Genomic DNA, 17,757 nt, shown 5'->3' with positions numbered 1-17,757 from the left:
GTGAAATAGTCCATATTCATTTTTCTCTGTAACTAAGGAGCAGTTCCGGGGTTGTCTATGATGAAAACCCCTGTTCTTGTTTCCTTTATTAAATCAGGAAATGCTGTACTAATAATAATTCATTTCCTGGATGTGAGTTGGTGAGTTCAGGTTTGGTTCTGTAGAGGCATCACCGGAGCCAAGCATCTGAACTTTATTATAATAGACACCGGTCACTGGCAAACTATGACTATGAAGGTTTTATGGTATAATAACCCTATAATGTTCTTATAGATCTTTACCAAGCAGAGCTTCTTGTCACATTTCCTCCATCTCTTATATAAATGTTCAAGATTGCTAACAATTGTTATGCAAGCTAAAGAGATGAGCCAATGGGACATCCATTGCTATTTAGTAAATAGAGTGTGTGGGTAAAACAACGTATGTCACTCTGTGCCGTCACAGTTTGCATAGCGTCTTTATGTTGCTGCGTTGTTGAATGTCCAAATTTGTCCTGCTGTCACTGTTTGTTTATTTATTTATTTGTTTGTTTGCTTATTTTTTGTCTGCTTCTTCCTTTTTGTTTTGCATGACGTCCGCTTTTCCCTGTCCTAGCAAAACGATGCAGGGGCGGAGCCTCTCCCGGGAGGGGGAGGAACTCTCAGGGGAGGTGTTACACGAGGAGGAGGAGGGAGGGGTGGGGAATGATTGTGAGAGCGGTCCAAAGGCAAAGACACATAGAGTAGATAGAGAGGCGGAGTCTATTGAGGAAGTGGCCCAGAGGAGGTTCTCAGACAATGACCTCAGGTAAAGTGCTATCAACATGGCACCTTCTGTGTCTAATACTGCACCTCAGGCCTTTTCTCTTTTTCTCTTTTTCATTTTTCAATCTATTTTTCACTGGCCTGAATGAGGATACCAGTTTCGTCTTGTTTAAATTAATACCATTTCATTTGTTCAAATTTCTTAAAAATAGATTTATTGGCAAGACCAAGGAAGTAGAATTAAACATAAATCGGCTATACCATCAGATCAGGGAAAAAAATACATAGGAAATACTGTTTTTTTCCCCCAGATTTCATGTGAGTCTAGAGGAAAAATGGCTAGCTTTGGTTATGTGCTACTATTTGCTGCAACGTGATATTTCCCATGTTGGCCCTCAGTTGCTATTTTTCATGTTGCAACCAGGCTTAAGTTTACAAATGTTTATTATGTCTCGCTTCATCTTACCATAGCCCTGTTGTATGCTAAAACAGCTAACCAAGCTAAACACCGAAATCATGGTTAGTCAACTTGTTTTTAATAACAGTTATGTTAACCATTATCTGGTCTATATTGTTCAGATAATGGTTAGCTATAGTACACTTTTGTTTAACAATTGGCCAGCAATAAAGGAAATAATAAAGCAATCCTGTTTAGGAACAGGCTGCGTCTTAGATTTGTATTAGAAAGATTCCAGATCTTTTAGGAAAATATTTAATTTTACATTGTGTTTGCATTTTTTAAATGCAAAACAAAAGCTACTGGTGGATATAGCAAACTACAACACATGATGTGTCATTCAAGATGATGGACTAAGGGTTTTACTGTGTCTTAAATGTCCAGTTTTGGAATTTTGTGCTTTTAATCCATGTATGGCTATACTTTATAAAGTACAGTTAAGGGAAAAATTAATTTTCCACTTAGGGGGATGATCTACCAAGACATGTTTGGTATTTTACGTTTGATTTTGTAGTTTTGCACTGAACCTACCAATCATCCTACCAAAACTTATATTTCAGTAAAGTCAGTAAAGTCAGTAAAGTCAAATAAACACTGTGATATTGTTGAGGTTTAGTATAAGCATACTGTAAATCTTTATGATTACATCAGCAGTTCTTAGGCACAAATCTACTGTATACAGGTGAGATAATCCACTGAAGCATGTGTTAGACTTGAGCATAAACTGTTTTTGGGAAGTCCAAATCTTAGTGTTGGATGGCTGATTTGTTTAAAGAATATACAAACATGGGCATTGCCAAAATGTGGCAAACTGAACTCTGCTCAATGTTGCAGTCAGCCGGACTGTTTGCAGTTAATCATTTACCAGCAGTACACAGACCTTTGCTTCGATGACGCTGTACACTTCATCCAATTTCTTGTTGTGCAGTGGACACCTGGTTAAATGAGCATATGGTCACGATGGATGGCTCAGTTAACATGTTCTCAATCACGTGTACAGTTTTCTAATAACAAGAACATCGAGCTGGGCTGAGGTGCAGTGTTCGAAAGCATTATGTTATAGGTGTCCACACTTCTTTCTAATGCTCCAGTATGCGATCATGTTTTGCTCCATTACTCACTGTGTGCTGAGATACATCCATTCATCAAAAGGAAAAATGATGTCACTGTGCACACTGGAGGAATTGCGGACTTATTTTCTTTCAATTAGGGCTTGTGTAATATTTAGGTAGCACATGTCAGCAGAAATGAGCTTGTTATGCAATCATATGACTAACGAATGGCACATACATGAGCCAGGAAAGAAATGATATCAGTAAATGGGAGGGGGGCATTCACTATTACCATATAAGGCAAACATGCACAATTCTCCTTAAAAGAAAGCAAAAAACAAACAAAAAAACAATGAAAAGTGAAGATCTTAGGAAAAAGGCTCTGGGTAGCATCCTGCAAGGTTCTCCCGTTAGTTCTTCTGAAGGAAAACTTAAAGAAGCCAACTGAGAGTGTAGGGATTTTGCACATGATAATCGATATGATACATTATCATATGCATGATCCCTTTATTATGTAGAACCCAGCAGTGCTTTTAGAGAAGGTTCAAAGTAGAAGATGCAAAACACCCTTAAATATCCAACAAACTGTTGTAAGACCATTTCAAGTAAATTGTCATTTGATCTATACGTTGTGGACAGAAATCAAGACGTCAGGAAGAACTTTGTATGATTTTGGAAAAACATTTTGTTTGTTAGTTTGCATACTCTTGCTTGGTTGCTCAGCTATAAAGCGTCTGTTCAAGTGGTAATGCATAGTCATGCATAAGATATGTGGGGCGGTTCAGACCTGTGATTGGGGAGGGCAAGTTTTACCCAAGATTTACACCGATAGGGGAAAGAATTCTGCTAAAAGTACAGGAAGACATTAGAAAGTCACCAATTCGTCATACTTTGTACTGCATATAGTGGACCCACAAGACCAACATTAACCTAATTAAGAAGCAATTAGAAATGTAGGTTCATTGGGAATTTGGAGGAATGACGTCATTTGCTATTCTCATCTAGAGTTAATAAAGGAGTAGTTGGTAAAGGAGAGTGTTATTAGAACAGCCAGCAGGTCATTGTGGGCATTTAAAAGGATTTTGTTTTCTCAGTGGTCGCATTGCTGTGCTGCACAACTACCAGAATTCTTCATATTAAACTAGATGTATTAAAATCTTAGCCAGCTGTCTAGAATATTTTTCACTGCCAATTTTCTGTCATTTAGTGTTTGGGAAAAATAACAGTAAATGGGGTCATTGACTATGACCGTATAAGGCAAACCTTCTCACGTAAACAATGAAAAGAACAGATCACTAACTAGTTGTAGACTCTTAGGAAAGACGCCTCTATTTAGCATTCTGAAAGGTTCTTCAGATGGTTCCTCTGAATAAAATGCTTGAATGTTCTCTGTAGAACCCTGAATCCAGAGTGTTCTCAAAAGACCCTTCCAGAAAAGGCTCTAACCCTGTTTTAAAGCATAGTACTTCAAAGTAATAATAACTATAATACATTTTATTTTGATAGATTTCTTAACCTCTAGTTGCTTATTCATGCAGCCCAGGTTCTACAAAGAAAAGTTAATTAAGGGCTACTAGAAAATAATTATGCTTAAAAGGCTATGGTATTAAGTGTAATGTGGTAGTGGGAGGCATAGCATAAAACCAGTAGGTTATATATTATGTGGAGTCGGGGCACGGTGGCTTAGTGGTTAGCAAGGTTTCCTCCCCCAGTCCAGAAACACACATTGTAGGCTGATTGGCATTTCCAAATTGTCCATAGTGTGTGAATGTGTGCGCGATTGTGCCCTGCGATGGGTTGGCACCCCGTCCTGGGTGTACCCTGACCCGGGCCCAGAGTTCCCTGGGATAGACTTCAGGCTCCCTCGTGACCTGTGTTGGATAAGCAGTATGGAAAATGGATTGATTATGTGGAGTCCAGGAATTGTGGAAGTGATGCATAGCATGGGCCAAGATACAGACAGACAGGGTTATCACCAGTATATCCATATACACAAGTCAAATAAACAGACATGGGACAAAATAACAAGGAATATGAACTAGGAAACAAGAAACTACAGCTTGGTGATGATGCAAAACAATGCTGCCTTCAAGTCCTGCCAGAAGTATTGTAATTATGAGTTTAGTGCACTTAAATGGCACCACAATGCTGTAATTACGACTCATATTTTCCTATAAGTTTAAGGCAAAAAGTCATGGCAGCTACAGCAAACAGTAAGATTTAAGTGATAATTTTTCATGTTAACTGTCAGTACATTTGTTCTTTTATTTTCATTCAGTTAGGCAAAATATACTTCATGTTGTTGATACAAAAAAAAAAAAAACAGAAGTTTTATCACGCCATCCATTTTTTCTGACGAAAACCACTTTAACACACACAGTAATCATGACCTCTGAACTTAAACACACAAACTGCTGAGGAGGATTTGAAGGCATCATAAGTAGACAAACTAATTAAGGGCTAACACTAAACAGGGGAACACAGTGGGTAACAGACGAATGACATGAAAGGGGGCGGAGACAGGACCAAAACCAAAACAAAGGCACATGGCAAAACATAAACAAAAGCAGATGGAGAACTGAGAACAAATGCAAGTTGTGTGCTGAGAGTGAGAATATGTGACACTAAGATTTAGAAATATAGACCTTTAATGTAGTAAATGTAGAAAAAAAACATGCTAAACTTAACCTTTCCTTATCACACATGCATATCTTTTGTACCTTCAGTATGTGTCTTTTACTTTGCAAAGTGCATGTAAACTAAAGTAAAACTGTTTTTATTTCTCTTATATTATAGAAATGTGCAAACAATTACAATTTTATATTTATTAAAGAATAACATATGATACTTTTTTACCCATTTATCAAACACCCAGTTGGATCACCAAATAACATGCATGCACTATTAATTCATTGTCTAATACACATGTATAATTTAGCATACACATATAGAAGAACACATACAGGGGACGTTAAATGCTAGAGTCTGTAACAGAGCACCCAGAGTGACTGACATTTGATCAGTCTGGAGCCTGATGATGAAACAGAATTTCATTAGCATTGCTTTCACTTGCTTTGCTGTTGCACACATTCATTTAAAGGTCATGGCTCGAAGCAGACCAGCAGTGTGAAAGAGTAAAATTCAGGTTCAGGCATTGCCTCTCTATATGCTATCAAACTGATATTGTGAGAAATTTTACTGAGGTCGATATTGACTTTTGTTCAATTTCGTTTAAGTAGAGTATGCATTGGTTAGTTCTGTTCTTTCCCCCATTTTCTCCCCAGTTCCCTCCCTCCAGCAGCTAACACAAACTTCCTCTGAAACACGTGAATCCAGCCAGTCACATCTATTTCAAACTGCTGCCCATGCTGCAACACAGGGCAGCGTAACGCACTAGGAGGAAAGAGCTATCTGCCTTCTTCCACATACATGAGCTCACAGATGCTCATGATTGGCTACTTAGTGTATGAAATCTCTCCTACCCAGAGAGCACGGCCCGTTTTTCTCCTTCGGTTCCTGGCCACAGAAGTTTTTCATAGTAAGTCTTAAGTTTACGGGCGAGTGTAGCCTTAACATTACTTCTTACAAATTCATATAGAATTCATACAAAATCCAATCACACTGACTACATTGATTTTAAAGCTCAAAAATGAATAGAATTAACAGAATATGTGTCAATATAAGAATTACAATGAAACCTACAGGAAAATGATGTACAGTAGTTACTAGAGTAAGGAATAGACGTCTGGACCAACAGACATGTCCCAATAGTTTAAGAGATTATTATATATTAGTGCCTGAAGTTTCTAAACTGTACGCATTTAAACCAGAAAACTGAGTGACAGTAAACAAAGCCAGTAGGGGCTAGTTAGTGCTCTGACATGATGTCCCTATTTACCATATTTCAACTCTCTCTTCTCTGCACTGGCCTGCGTTTCCCAGAAACAAGACCTCCAGGGTAGTCACATGAATATGGTAATAATCTGTGCTGAAATAAACACCGAGTGTAATGCTCACTGAGAGCAATAAAGCATTGAAGTTGTAAAATCTGCTGGATCATATCTATTCTGCCATAACTCTAACTGATATTGTAAATAAAGTAATAGATTTACATCTAAATCTAATCTGCCATTTAAATCTAAATCACATGATCAGTCATCTGCTTGTGCGCTTTCATTAGAAATAACAATAGTGCATATCATATAATACTAAGCGCTGGAGCACCCCACCTTCTGTGTTTTAATTGCATACATGATTTCTTGGCCAAACCAAAGTGGCCTGACAAAATTAATATGATGGATTGGCTTGACTAGGGCCATGGTTCCCATGGAAACCGTTGTTCTGCATCACGTTGCCTGCAGAAATTATACTAATTGCAGGGCACTTTCTGTCCTTGGGTTATTAGGAGGAACAAGCCAACAGGTCATCTATTCTGTTCGATTCCATTCTCCAGAATTTTTGGCGCCCTTCACAAAACTAATACCGTAAGTAAGGAATAACTACGACACAATGGAGTGTGCAGTTATTGGGAAATAATCAACGATGGGGTGGTGTGATGCCTTTACCACCCTGAAGTTGATTATTTTTCAATAACAACACATCCAGAAGTGTTTTATTCCTCTTCACCAGAGCAGTGTTTAATAACAATACATTTATTGTTAGGCTTAAATTATGTAAGCGTCTGTCATACAAGTGCCTGTGAATTAGCTGTTACTATAGAAACGATAACATATTATATAACTGGTGCATTAATATAAACCTGTGTTTTGTCCTTGCTTGTTTATTTTAGTTAATTAGCAATTTGTCATCTATTATGAATGAACATTTATTAAAGAAAAGCATGCCATACTTTTTATCTGTTTTTAGTTACATTTAATGTTGAGGAAGTTAGCCTCAAAACGTGTTGAAGTTCGCCAACTATTACAATTTTGTATTTATTAAAGTATGTGACATCATACTTTTTATCTGTTTCAAGTTACATTTAATGTTGTGGACCATCCATGTAATAAGCTAGCCTCAAAATCTGTTAACGTATCTGAAAAACTGAACCCTATACATTTTTGTAAGACAATGTCCTGTAAAAGACTATTCCAATGTTGCATTTGGCTTCCAACACTTTGATCTAATTTCCAAAATCTCCTTAGCGCAGAAGCACAGGCATCAAAATGGACTCATCCTCCATGCTTCCACTTGTAGGCCCTTTCAAAATAGTGTGTGATGCTTTGTATTTTCGCTGAAGAAAGAAGGTCACGGCCTAGATCACGTAGTGCAGTCTGCACAAGCAGAACATGGTGTACTACAAGAGTAGAAGACACATCCCTATAGAGCAGCTGCATCATTCCAAGTCCATTTGCAGAGAGATAAGCGTCTGCATGCCAGAGCTTCTTGGAAGAGAACCGTTCTTTAACCATTAGTGGAGATGCAAGCATGCTTTTTGGCACTGGCTGAAGTACCTCCTCCTAGAGAAGGCTGTTCTTATTTACAGCTTTAGCTTTTAGTGTCTCGTCTCCCTGGCAGACTTCTCTATCCAGACTTTTTCTTTACTTGATTATCACTTGAGGTATAGCCAGTACTGTTAGAATAATAATGACAGGATGCGAGTAGAAGCCAGTTAGTAGAGGAGATGATGCTACCTGGGCTATTCTAGCAATCATTCACTTCTAGTCAATCAGTAAATTATCGAATTAAGCTCATTACACAGGGCAGCATAACATACACTGAGGAGAGCGCTATCTGCCCTCTTCCACATACAAGAACACATGGACGCCAGTGGTTGGTTAGTGTTGCTGTGATTGACACGGTGAGAAAGTACGCCATCTTACCCCCCCACCAGACTTGCTTTCTAGACTTCCGGCCACAGGTGGCTGTGGTGGTAAAAATCTCCTGCGACCTCATTAGCATCTCAGGGTTCCAAGATTGAGAACGTATGAGCTACACTGTAAGGCTATAAGTCACAGATTTTTTCTTCTTGAAGAATTTTTAGCCCTGCTCCAGGCTATGTGCCATTAGGGAATACCAACTTCATTAAAAGTGCAGTGTGTTTCTGGACCATGCCTTTGTGGTTTGAGCATTAAAGAGAATAATCCTACAGAGCACTGTCAGAGACCCTCTGTGATGCTTTGTAGAAGAATCAGGACTTTGCTTTGTGGCCTGGCATTCACACCCAGCCATGTGTGCTTTCTCAACAGGGTAGGGGTTACCTGAGCCAACACTGGCAAACTAATTTACCTCAATGAACTGAGGTAATTCCTGTTATAGTGACTTGCAAGTGCTGAAATGGCTTCTTGGCTGGCAGTAGCAGATCCTTGCCCAAGTATTGAACTCAATCTATCTTCTCCTGTGTTCATTAGAAGGTCTTGCATTCAGTAGTAGTGTGCTTAGTGTACACACGCTATGATCTATACTTTTGGTTCAGAATGAGCGATAGTATTAACGTTATTCTATATTCAATGGACGAATTGTAAAATATGTCAAGGTGGATGGCGGATTTATATGACAGATGGTGGTTTTGTTTACTCATTTAAAATGGGGCTGTATTAAATTGTAGCCCAGGAACCAAAATCTCTGTTTGATATTCCTCTTAATATTGGGAGATATTTCATTTGTTCAGCTGTTTGTAATTCCAAAATCATTAGCCGTTTGTCTTTTAGAGCAATTTTGTTATTATGATACTTTTGTATTGCAACAGATAATTGCTATAACTTTACTAGCTTGCAAGCCTATAAAGATAAGAAACGATGTAAGATAAGATAAGAAATGTTGTAAGGTTCACGTATGTTGCCATTTCTGAAGTCTGCACTGCATTACTAATGATAACATAATAAGATATTTGGTGGTCGATTTTGATTGGTCAGAAGGCTGATTCATTTTCTATAACAGCAGCTCGGGCAGTAGTTCCAGCTGAAAGGTTTTTATTAATGTCGGAGTTCTCCTACGCTATCTTTCTATAATACCAGCTTACACAGAAACTTGTATAGCGGACGCGCCACGTAAATGGATTTTAAAAACGTTGGAATGGTGAAGTTTTCTGTGAGGAGCAATAGTTTTGGAAGGAGTCTCCAGTGTCAGTGCTTTGTAACAGTCAGTGCTGTATCTTTAAATATAGCTACACCAGATACAGCTGTAAAGCTGTATCTTTAAGTTTCCCAACACGATCTTCACAAAGGAGGGGTTTGCGCTTTAGGGTTTTACAGTAACATGACAGTAAGTGTCAATATTAAATGTGACTATAAACAGATTTTTTTTTTTTTAAAAAAAGTATGACATCATTCTTAATAAAAAAATTTATTGTTTGGCCAATTGCTGTGTTATAAGAGGAATAAAACGTTTCAGGATGTGCTGACATGGGGTGGTAATCACACTAACAGATCGATGATTATTGTCCTATAACAGCAGACCCTGTTGTGTTTTATTCCTTACATTATAAACATTTAAATGATATATAATTCAGAAACTTTAAGCTCAAAATTAAGCCTTGGATTTTCAACCAATTGTAAGGCATTCTATCATTTTGAGATGAACGTAGTATTGCCATTCTGCATCCAAAACTGAATTCTTATCTGTTTTGGGCTGTTATTGGGTTCTGATCACCTAAAGGGCCTGAAGTATTCAGCTGTTTGAACCTGTTTTCAGGTATAAATAGGCAGCATTCTGCTTGTTATGTATAAAATTTCGTACAGTTATGTATCGTGCATACTGAAATAATCGAAGTATGGTTTTCTGTTTCATACACGCAAAAAATGGGACGTCAGCGCAAAAAAAAGTGTAGAGAAATAGGAAGTGTAGCTGATGTCAGATCCAGGTCCACCAGTCCGGATCCGAATCCAGTACAGATATTAAGACTTTCACACTCACCTGAACACTAACACACCTGTTTCTAGTTTAGTTGCAATCATTCTGTCTATTTAAACTTCTCTTGCTCCTGCTTTTGTTTCATGTTAGTTTTCATGGTTAATATCTTTGTTTGTTTCCTAATCTTTTAGTCTGGTTTTGTGTTCTCTATGCAATTTGTTCAGTCTATTTGACCCTTACCTGTTTTTTTGCATGCATATACATCCACCTGCCTCAGTGTGTTAACCTTCAGGCAAGTAGCAGTGGCTGGTTTTGTGCATGATTTCTCAAAACCAGGTGTAACACGCATGTTACCCCGATTTTTTCCCTTTTTCCCCACAAAATTGGGCTACATTTAGCTTCTGTTAGCTCATGAATGTGAAGAAGACAAGCTTGTTTGGCCATTAAACAGTCATTTAAAAAAAAAATCCTGTGATTTGATGTGTCTTGGAGAAAACATATTAGTTTTCCCCCCCAATTTCATACCCATCATTGCAGAAGGTTAGATTTAGCCAGTGAAGGCAAATGGGAGCAAATTATTCAGGAGTTAAGAAAATGGGGTTAAGATCAACCAGAAAGCTGAGACATCTACCTTTATAAACCAAAAAGTGGTCCTGCTTTGAAAAAACTGGCTGGCACAGGAACACTATAGCAGCAGCATTATCGATTAATTGACTACACTAGCGTTCTGCACTGCGCTCTGGCTGCAAAAATAATGTGTGTGTGACTGTATCAAAAAAGATGCCCTAAGACCTGCTCATTATGGAGATGAAAGCGAGGTAATTGTGATTTGCTCCGCTGTCACTCCAGACGAACGCTGACGCACCTCTCAGAATAATGAGACTGTGATGTAAGATGGACTCAAGAGTGGCCTGTATAATTAGTACTATGTCCAGAGTGAATCGAGTTCCTGTCAGTAGAGCCACAGTGGTCCTCTAATAATATAACTGCCACTCAGATGAACATCCTTTAGAACCTCCTATATTCTGTCAGAGCAATTGAGCAGGTAACTGGACAGGAGCTAAAGCAACTTTTATTTTGGTTCTTTATCAGGTCAAGGTCAAATAGGTTGTGGAATAAATCTGAATCCTGTAGTTAAAACCTGCGTGCACGTCGTAGCCTTCAGAAATTACATTTTTCAACATTTAGCAGGTGCATTTATCCAGAGCGTCTTGAACACAAGGTCAGTGTAGTCTCTGAATAGGTTTCGTAAACTTTTTGACTAAATGTGGTACCCCAGAACAGCCTTCATAGAAACAAATGGACTATTTAAAATCCTGATTCTCTACCCTAGACCTTTTATTCCTAGTTTGCATCTATGGTGAAGTGGTGAAGATTGATGTTGAATGAAGTGTAGTGCACTTTATGCCCAAGAGAATGAAATTTCAGATTGAGCCAGATATGATAGTGCCTGTTAGAATTTAACTACTTAAATGTGACATCATTTTTTATTCCAGGGGAAAAAAAGTTATACCCCAAAATTTTATAAAAATAGCCAAGCATTGTAAAAAGCTGAATTTAAAAGGGCAGTCTGTTTTTTTTTTCATTAGCACGTAATCTTGGGTGCAAAAGCCTCATCACACGACCATTTAACTTGACTGATGAGAAACACTACAGAATAATGTAACTACAGGACATAATTAATCCAGTTACCCAATAACAACAATTGTCCTAATAAGGTCATGCTATACTCAAATGAGCTTATAGAGCAAGTGTAGTACAATAATATTAAAATAGATTTATATGAAGGTAGGTATGTCCTAATGTGTGCATTTAAGTAAAAAATAAACAAATGAATTATTCAGTCCACCAGGTTTTAATGATCATAAATAGAAAATCTGGCAAGCTTTCTGATGTAATACAGTTCAGTATTATGTTTTTATGATTGGGAAGACACAATGCCGTTTTTTTAAATGTATATGTTTATATATTTTATGTTAAATCACTATCCCAATGTACAATACCCAGCTTAAAGCAGGCTTCAGATAGTGCAATTTAGCTCAAGGCCTAATTAAGACTTAATCCTAGGTCTGTGATTAATTTCTGTCTTCAAAAATGGCACTTGATCTTTATTGTCTAGTTTGTGTTTCTGGTAATCAGAGCGTGTTATAGCGTAGCTCACATTAATACATAATGGCAATGCAGTAGATGGTTTTCTGTTTGCTGTATTTACCGTATTTATGTGCTATCGAAAGCTTTATATGGACAGTATTCATTTCTCAGTGTGATGTGTGATAAATTATTTGCATGCCTTCTCAGTTTTCTTACTATGAGCAGCTATGAATTAAGGAGGGTTGAATTTCCTGTAAACCTGAATCATATGGTGATAGGATTTTATCAATTTATAGAATCATGAATATATTTATAGAACAGAAAAAGTGTCATGATATTGTGGCATATGTGAAGAAAAACTGTATCTGGTATTATGATCAGCTTGGATAGCAACAGCGTTTTGAGAAACTCTTCCAAAGCATCCATCATTCTCCATCTATCGATTTTCAGAATTATAAAGAGTGATGTCTGGCTGATAGAGTTTCCCTGGTGGACTAGTGGCTAGCATGCAGTGCTCTCATTGCCTCAGTCTGGGTTTGATTCCCGATTAGGGGACCAACCCCAGGCACTGGAGGGTTGCACAAGCCTGTGTACTCTCAGTGCCGGTCCCGAGCCAGGAAATGGGAGGGTTGCATCAGGAAGGGCATCCAGTGTAAAATGCCGGACTGGAGTAGCCAAAAGAGGGAATTTCTGGCTGATACACAAAGTCAAAATCAAACATCTGGCTATAAAATTATGCATGAATCTCTCTGGATGTTTTTGTGTTTGCTGATAAACAGGAGACACATTAGGCTAGATTGTCTTACCAGCAAAACACCACTAGACATGAAAACTAATCCTGTTTGAATAGGGCTAACATGCTTTAATTGCAAGACTTTTCCTCCCCAGGTTTGTTTGTGTGAGAAGGAATCAGGGTGATCAGTTGGACACATTAATATTCAAGCAGATCTTACTAGGAGCTTTGATTCAGGATGTTCACCATCAGTCCATTCATAATGTCAGCATGTTTTCTTATTTCTGCAGAAACATTTTAGTGGAGCACAAATTCACACTGCACAAATAAAGAAAGCTATATTTAGTTCTTTAGGGTTCAGATATTTTCTGAAGCGTGACTTCAGGCATGACAGAAGAACTTGGAAGAGTATTGAGTACTGAAGGACAATCGAAATGATTTTGTTTTTCTTTTGATTATAGTCTTAATAATAAAGCTGCATCCTAGTTGGACAAATTAAGCGACCTTGTAAATTGAATTTACATACACGACCCTCAACCTGTTCTGGAGAGTGCATCAAAGCATTTAAGAGCACACGGGCCTGGGGTTTTTCATCAGAAAGGAGAAAAATGCAGTCATTATAGACAGGGAAAGTCAATATTAGCTAATAACTTTGATAATGTTAGCAGTACTTGCTGCTGAGAAACTTCTAGCTAGCTAACATAGCTACAGTGCAGCAGGGCAATGCAGACGGGATCTAGTGCACTACTGGTTGTTGAAGATGTATTATAAGTTGTCAGAGTATTAGGGCAGTTGAATATCAGTATAAATTTAAAAAAATTAAGGTCCAAATTCAATAACGGTGATGAGGTCAGTAACAGGTTATAGTGTGATGTCATTTGAAGAGCAAAAATTAGGGATAAATTTTTTTCCAAGCAGCTTATATTTAGCAATTATTAGCAGTATTTGCAATTACATTTATAATTATTTATTTTCTCCAAAAAGAATTAGTTTAGCCAGGCAGATTAGAATTAATGGACTTGCTCTGGAGCCCAACACTGACAGCTTGGTACCTGGATTTGACCTGACAGGATTTAACTTTCCGATTAGTATTCCAGATCTGTAACCATCGAGCCACTGCCAGTATGAACAATGCTTACGAAAATGAACGTATGAAACAGATTATAATCTTAAAATTGTTACAAATATCAACCATTTCAAAGGCCAGTTCTGAGCATGCACTCTATACTGGGACTTTACATCAAACTCCAAACTGACTGTACTCCATCCAAGACTTTAACCTTCCTGCTAATCCCAATTTCCTTTAGATCCCTTGCTCATTTTTTCCCTTCTCCTTCTCTCTCCTTTTCTCTCCATCCCTTTCTTTCCTTCCCTTCCGACGGCTCCTGCGGTCCACTGACAGCGACTTTGCATCCAAAATGAAAAACAGGCAAATGGGCATGACAGGTGGCACCAATCTGACCAAGAGCACCAGCATTGGCGGGGATATGTGCAGCCTGGAGAAGACTGACGGCAGCCAATCGGACACGGCCGTGGGCCTGGTGGGCGGAGACCTCAAGAAGAGGCGCTCGAGCATTGGGGCAAAGATGGCCGCCGTGGTGGGCATGTCCCGCAAGAGCCGCAGCACCTCACAACTCAGCCAAACAGGTAAGACAACAAATTGTATGTGTGCGTCTGTCTGTGTGTGTATGTGTGTTTTTTTCATCTGTCTTTTGTTTGTTTTTGATTCCCTCCTTCCTTCCCTTTTGATGAACTTTGAGATTTCAGTGCTTGAACTCTTTTTATCCGACAGGTTTTTACCTCTGCTGTCTTTTCAGCTTTAGCAAAAAAAAGTTTAAATATTCGTCACAGGACCTGGGAAGCAGGAATGCTACAAACTGAAATGCTCACGTTCACCTCCTTTCTCTCTCCTAGATAATTGGAATTTTTTTCCTCTTTGTCTCTCTTTCTTTTCTCTGCTGTTAACAGATGCCGCTGTGCGTCAGTCCTCTCCTATTTTATTTATTTTTTTCTGAATCAAGTTGCTTGCTGCTTGTCCTTCGAGTCTTTTTCAAAGCAGAGTGTCCGAGTAGGAATAATCAGAGGTTCTCTAGTGTCCGTGACTCTTTTGCAGACTTTGCAGTCTGTTCGTGTTGCCATAGCTGCCTTGCATGTTTTATTTATAATGGCAGGTTAGGCAGAGATGGTGGGTGTTACTCTCATCATGCCTCGATGAGTTCATATTCACAGGTCTGCAGGTGTTCGTTGTGCTCTGGAGCACAAGAGAAAGTTTTTTTTTTTTTTTTTTAAATAGATGGCTGATGCAGTTGATGCATTTACACCAATAAGTCCTTTTCAATCTATCTGTCTATCGTGTCACTATGTGTATATCACATATATTACAAAAAGACAGCAGTGAATTATACTGAATAATTCAATACTGAACTGATCATTTTATTTAATAATATTTTATACTTGGTTACAGAACAGTTCAAGAGCCTAGGCTCACTATTGTGTCATTCAGTATGAGAAATTAACCCAAATTTGTTCAATTATATTAACCAAAGAACACCATTTTAACAATAAAAACAGTGATGGCTAATATCTATCAATAGCTAATATCTATCAAGGATTGAATTATATCATAAGATCTCATTGAAGACATAATAAGAATGATGTGGTGCAAACTATCGCACTCACACTTAATGATTTTTGGTTATTTCAGGTATTTCATAACGCTCTGTGGGTTCATGTCGTGTTTCCTTCGAACATGGTAAACAGAAAATATTGTAAATCTTTCATTCAAACCAGAAAACACAAAACGTAAGGTTCTGGTGTAGACGCCAAATGAAAACTATACTGATCTTTTTTTAATCTTTGAAAGACCGTGGGGATTAGTCTGCTATATACCAATCACCCTAGAATACAAGTAAATCTGTATTATTTTCTGGAATGAGTAATCATGGTAACTGTGTACTATAGCGAAATCGTGTACACTGTGTTCAGGCAATGTCAGAATGATGGGTCAGAAATTCTCAGAAATTATCGTCACATGTCTTTCAGATAAAAAGCAAAACTGTACTATTTATTCTGCAGTCAGTTGTGGAAAATTATAGACCTTTATTGACTTTATGCTTACATCCTGACTTTACATTCCTTCCTGTCATTCATTCTCCCCTTTGACAAATGAATGCTTTTTACAAATAGGAAGCATGTAATTACCATAATTATGGAAAGAAATGACTGCACTATATTGGAGTCAGTATAGGAGCTATTCATTAAGAGATAACAATAGTTAACAATAGTCATGTGTTAGAAGCATGTGTTACGTGATTATATATATATATATATATATATATATATATATATATATATATATATATATATATATATAGATAGATAGAGAGAGAGAGAGTTGTGCAAACACCATATTCAGACTTTTTTGTGCAAGTCTGGAAAAGCATGGAAATTCAGAAAATGCTTTGGAAAAGATTTAGGTATTCTGTTGTTAATGTAAGACTCAAGATACTAAAATTGTCAGTCCTTCATTTTATTTTCCACGCTGTAAGGTGTTAACCAAGTAACTGACCACTTTCCCAAACCCTATTATTCCATGCTTTTATTCCATGTGATCCTGTTAATGACCATAAAAAAACTTGGTAAAAAAAAAGTTTTATCAAATTTTTACATATTAGGGGAGTAAAATAGTGCCACTGTCTGTATCTGTATTTGTTCAGTGCTCCAGATATCCTAAACCAGAAATAGAAATGGCAGCACTATCAGCATGGTGTGTGAATTCTGATTCCGCTGATTCAGAATTCTAGTTGAGACCAATTCATATCGTTTTCATAAAGTGGTTTGTACCTGCTTGTGATAATTTCTAACAAATTTCATTCCCAAAATATAAACAAATTAGTAGCATATTTTAAATGACCACAACTCTGACCAGGCAGTCACTAAGGATGAATGAATGAACAATGTTAGCGCATCGAGTGTGTTACTGTTAATGTTAATGAACGTGGTCTTTGTTTGTCCTGCACGCTTCGTTTTCTGACCACTTGCTGGCGCTTGCATGGAAGTAAAAATCACGTACTTGCGTAAATTTTTTGTTGCGACCTGCAGAGGAGAAGTGTCTGAACACCTGTAGTCTCACCCAGATGACCTGTGAACCTTTCTGGCAAGCTTTCTTAACCAAATAAAAAAAAAATTTAAAAAAACATAGGCTTCCTATTCATATCTGTATTTCTATTTGTTTAGAACATATTATCTGTTTATTTCACCAAATAATGTTTTCGGTTACATCCCTTATTCAATTTCAATATGGTTTCTAAAAGAATCTATCTATCTGTATATCTATCTATCTATCTATGTACAGTATGTGCTGATGACAATGACTTCATACTTTAGTGAGTATAAAGCAAAAATATGGTAGATTGAAGGAAAATTGGGCCATCAGTTTATCCAGTTAAGACAGGATACAGTTCAATACGAGCTGAGCATTTGATGGTTAATATTTTCGCATTAGGACCCAGCAGCACCGGTGGCTCTCTTTCAGTCGTGGGGTTTTAATTTACAAACGTCTAATCACTTGCACAAAACTTCATGCTCTGCATACATCGTTGCGTCTGATGAAGCACGCCTATTCAATCATGTCTGTAAAAAGCGCCTGTGTCTGCCCAGCGTGTCGTCTCCCCCAATTTCCTACTCATTATTGATTTTTTTTCAGTGAATAATGTCATCAGCGAAAATATTTAATGGTCATTGATCTAAGCAAGACAGAATACACTGAGACAGATGAAGAGAGAGAGAGACAGAGAGAGAAAGAGATGCTGACCTGTTGTCTACTCAAAGCTGACCCCTTGAATCATCAGGTCTGAACACGGTGTCCAGTCTGTCATTCTGTTTGAACAC

At 37.8% G+C, this 17,757-nt stretch overlaps 1 protein-coding gene across 24 annotated transcripts in view; it reads left to right on the top strand.

The window, feature by feature from the left end:
- Positions 1-17,757, top strand: part of rims2a (regulating synaptic membrane exocytosis 2a) — a 194,220-nt gene that overhangs the window by 146,730 nt on the left and 29,733 nt on the right. For 20 of the 24 annotated variants that reach the window (XM_053227795.1, XM_053227790.1, XM_053227786.1 and 17 more), the window contains 2 exons: positions 595-786; positions 14,270-14,514. In XM_053227795.1, the coding sequence (XP_053083770.1) occupies positions 595-786; positions 14,270-14,514 (437 nt within the window). The remainder of the gene's footprint in view (positions 1-594; positions 787-14,269; positions 14,515-17,757) is intronic. The other 4 variants (XM_053227797.1, XM_053227802.1, XM_053227801.1 and 1 more) reach the window with 2 other exon arrangements.

The sequence above is a fragment of the Pangasianodon hypophthalmus genome, chromosome 22, assembly GCF_027358585.1.
Source record: "Pangasianodon hypophthalmus isolate fPanHyp1 chromosome 22, fPanHyp1.pri, whole genome shotgun sequence".
Taxonomy (NCBI): Eukaryota; Metazoa; Chordata; class Actinopteri; order Siluriformes; family Pangasiidae; genus Pangasianodon; species Pangasianodon hypophthalmus.
This window is presented reverse-complemented; position numbering and strand designations above follow the sequence as displayed.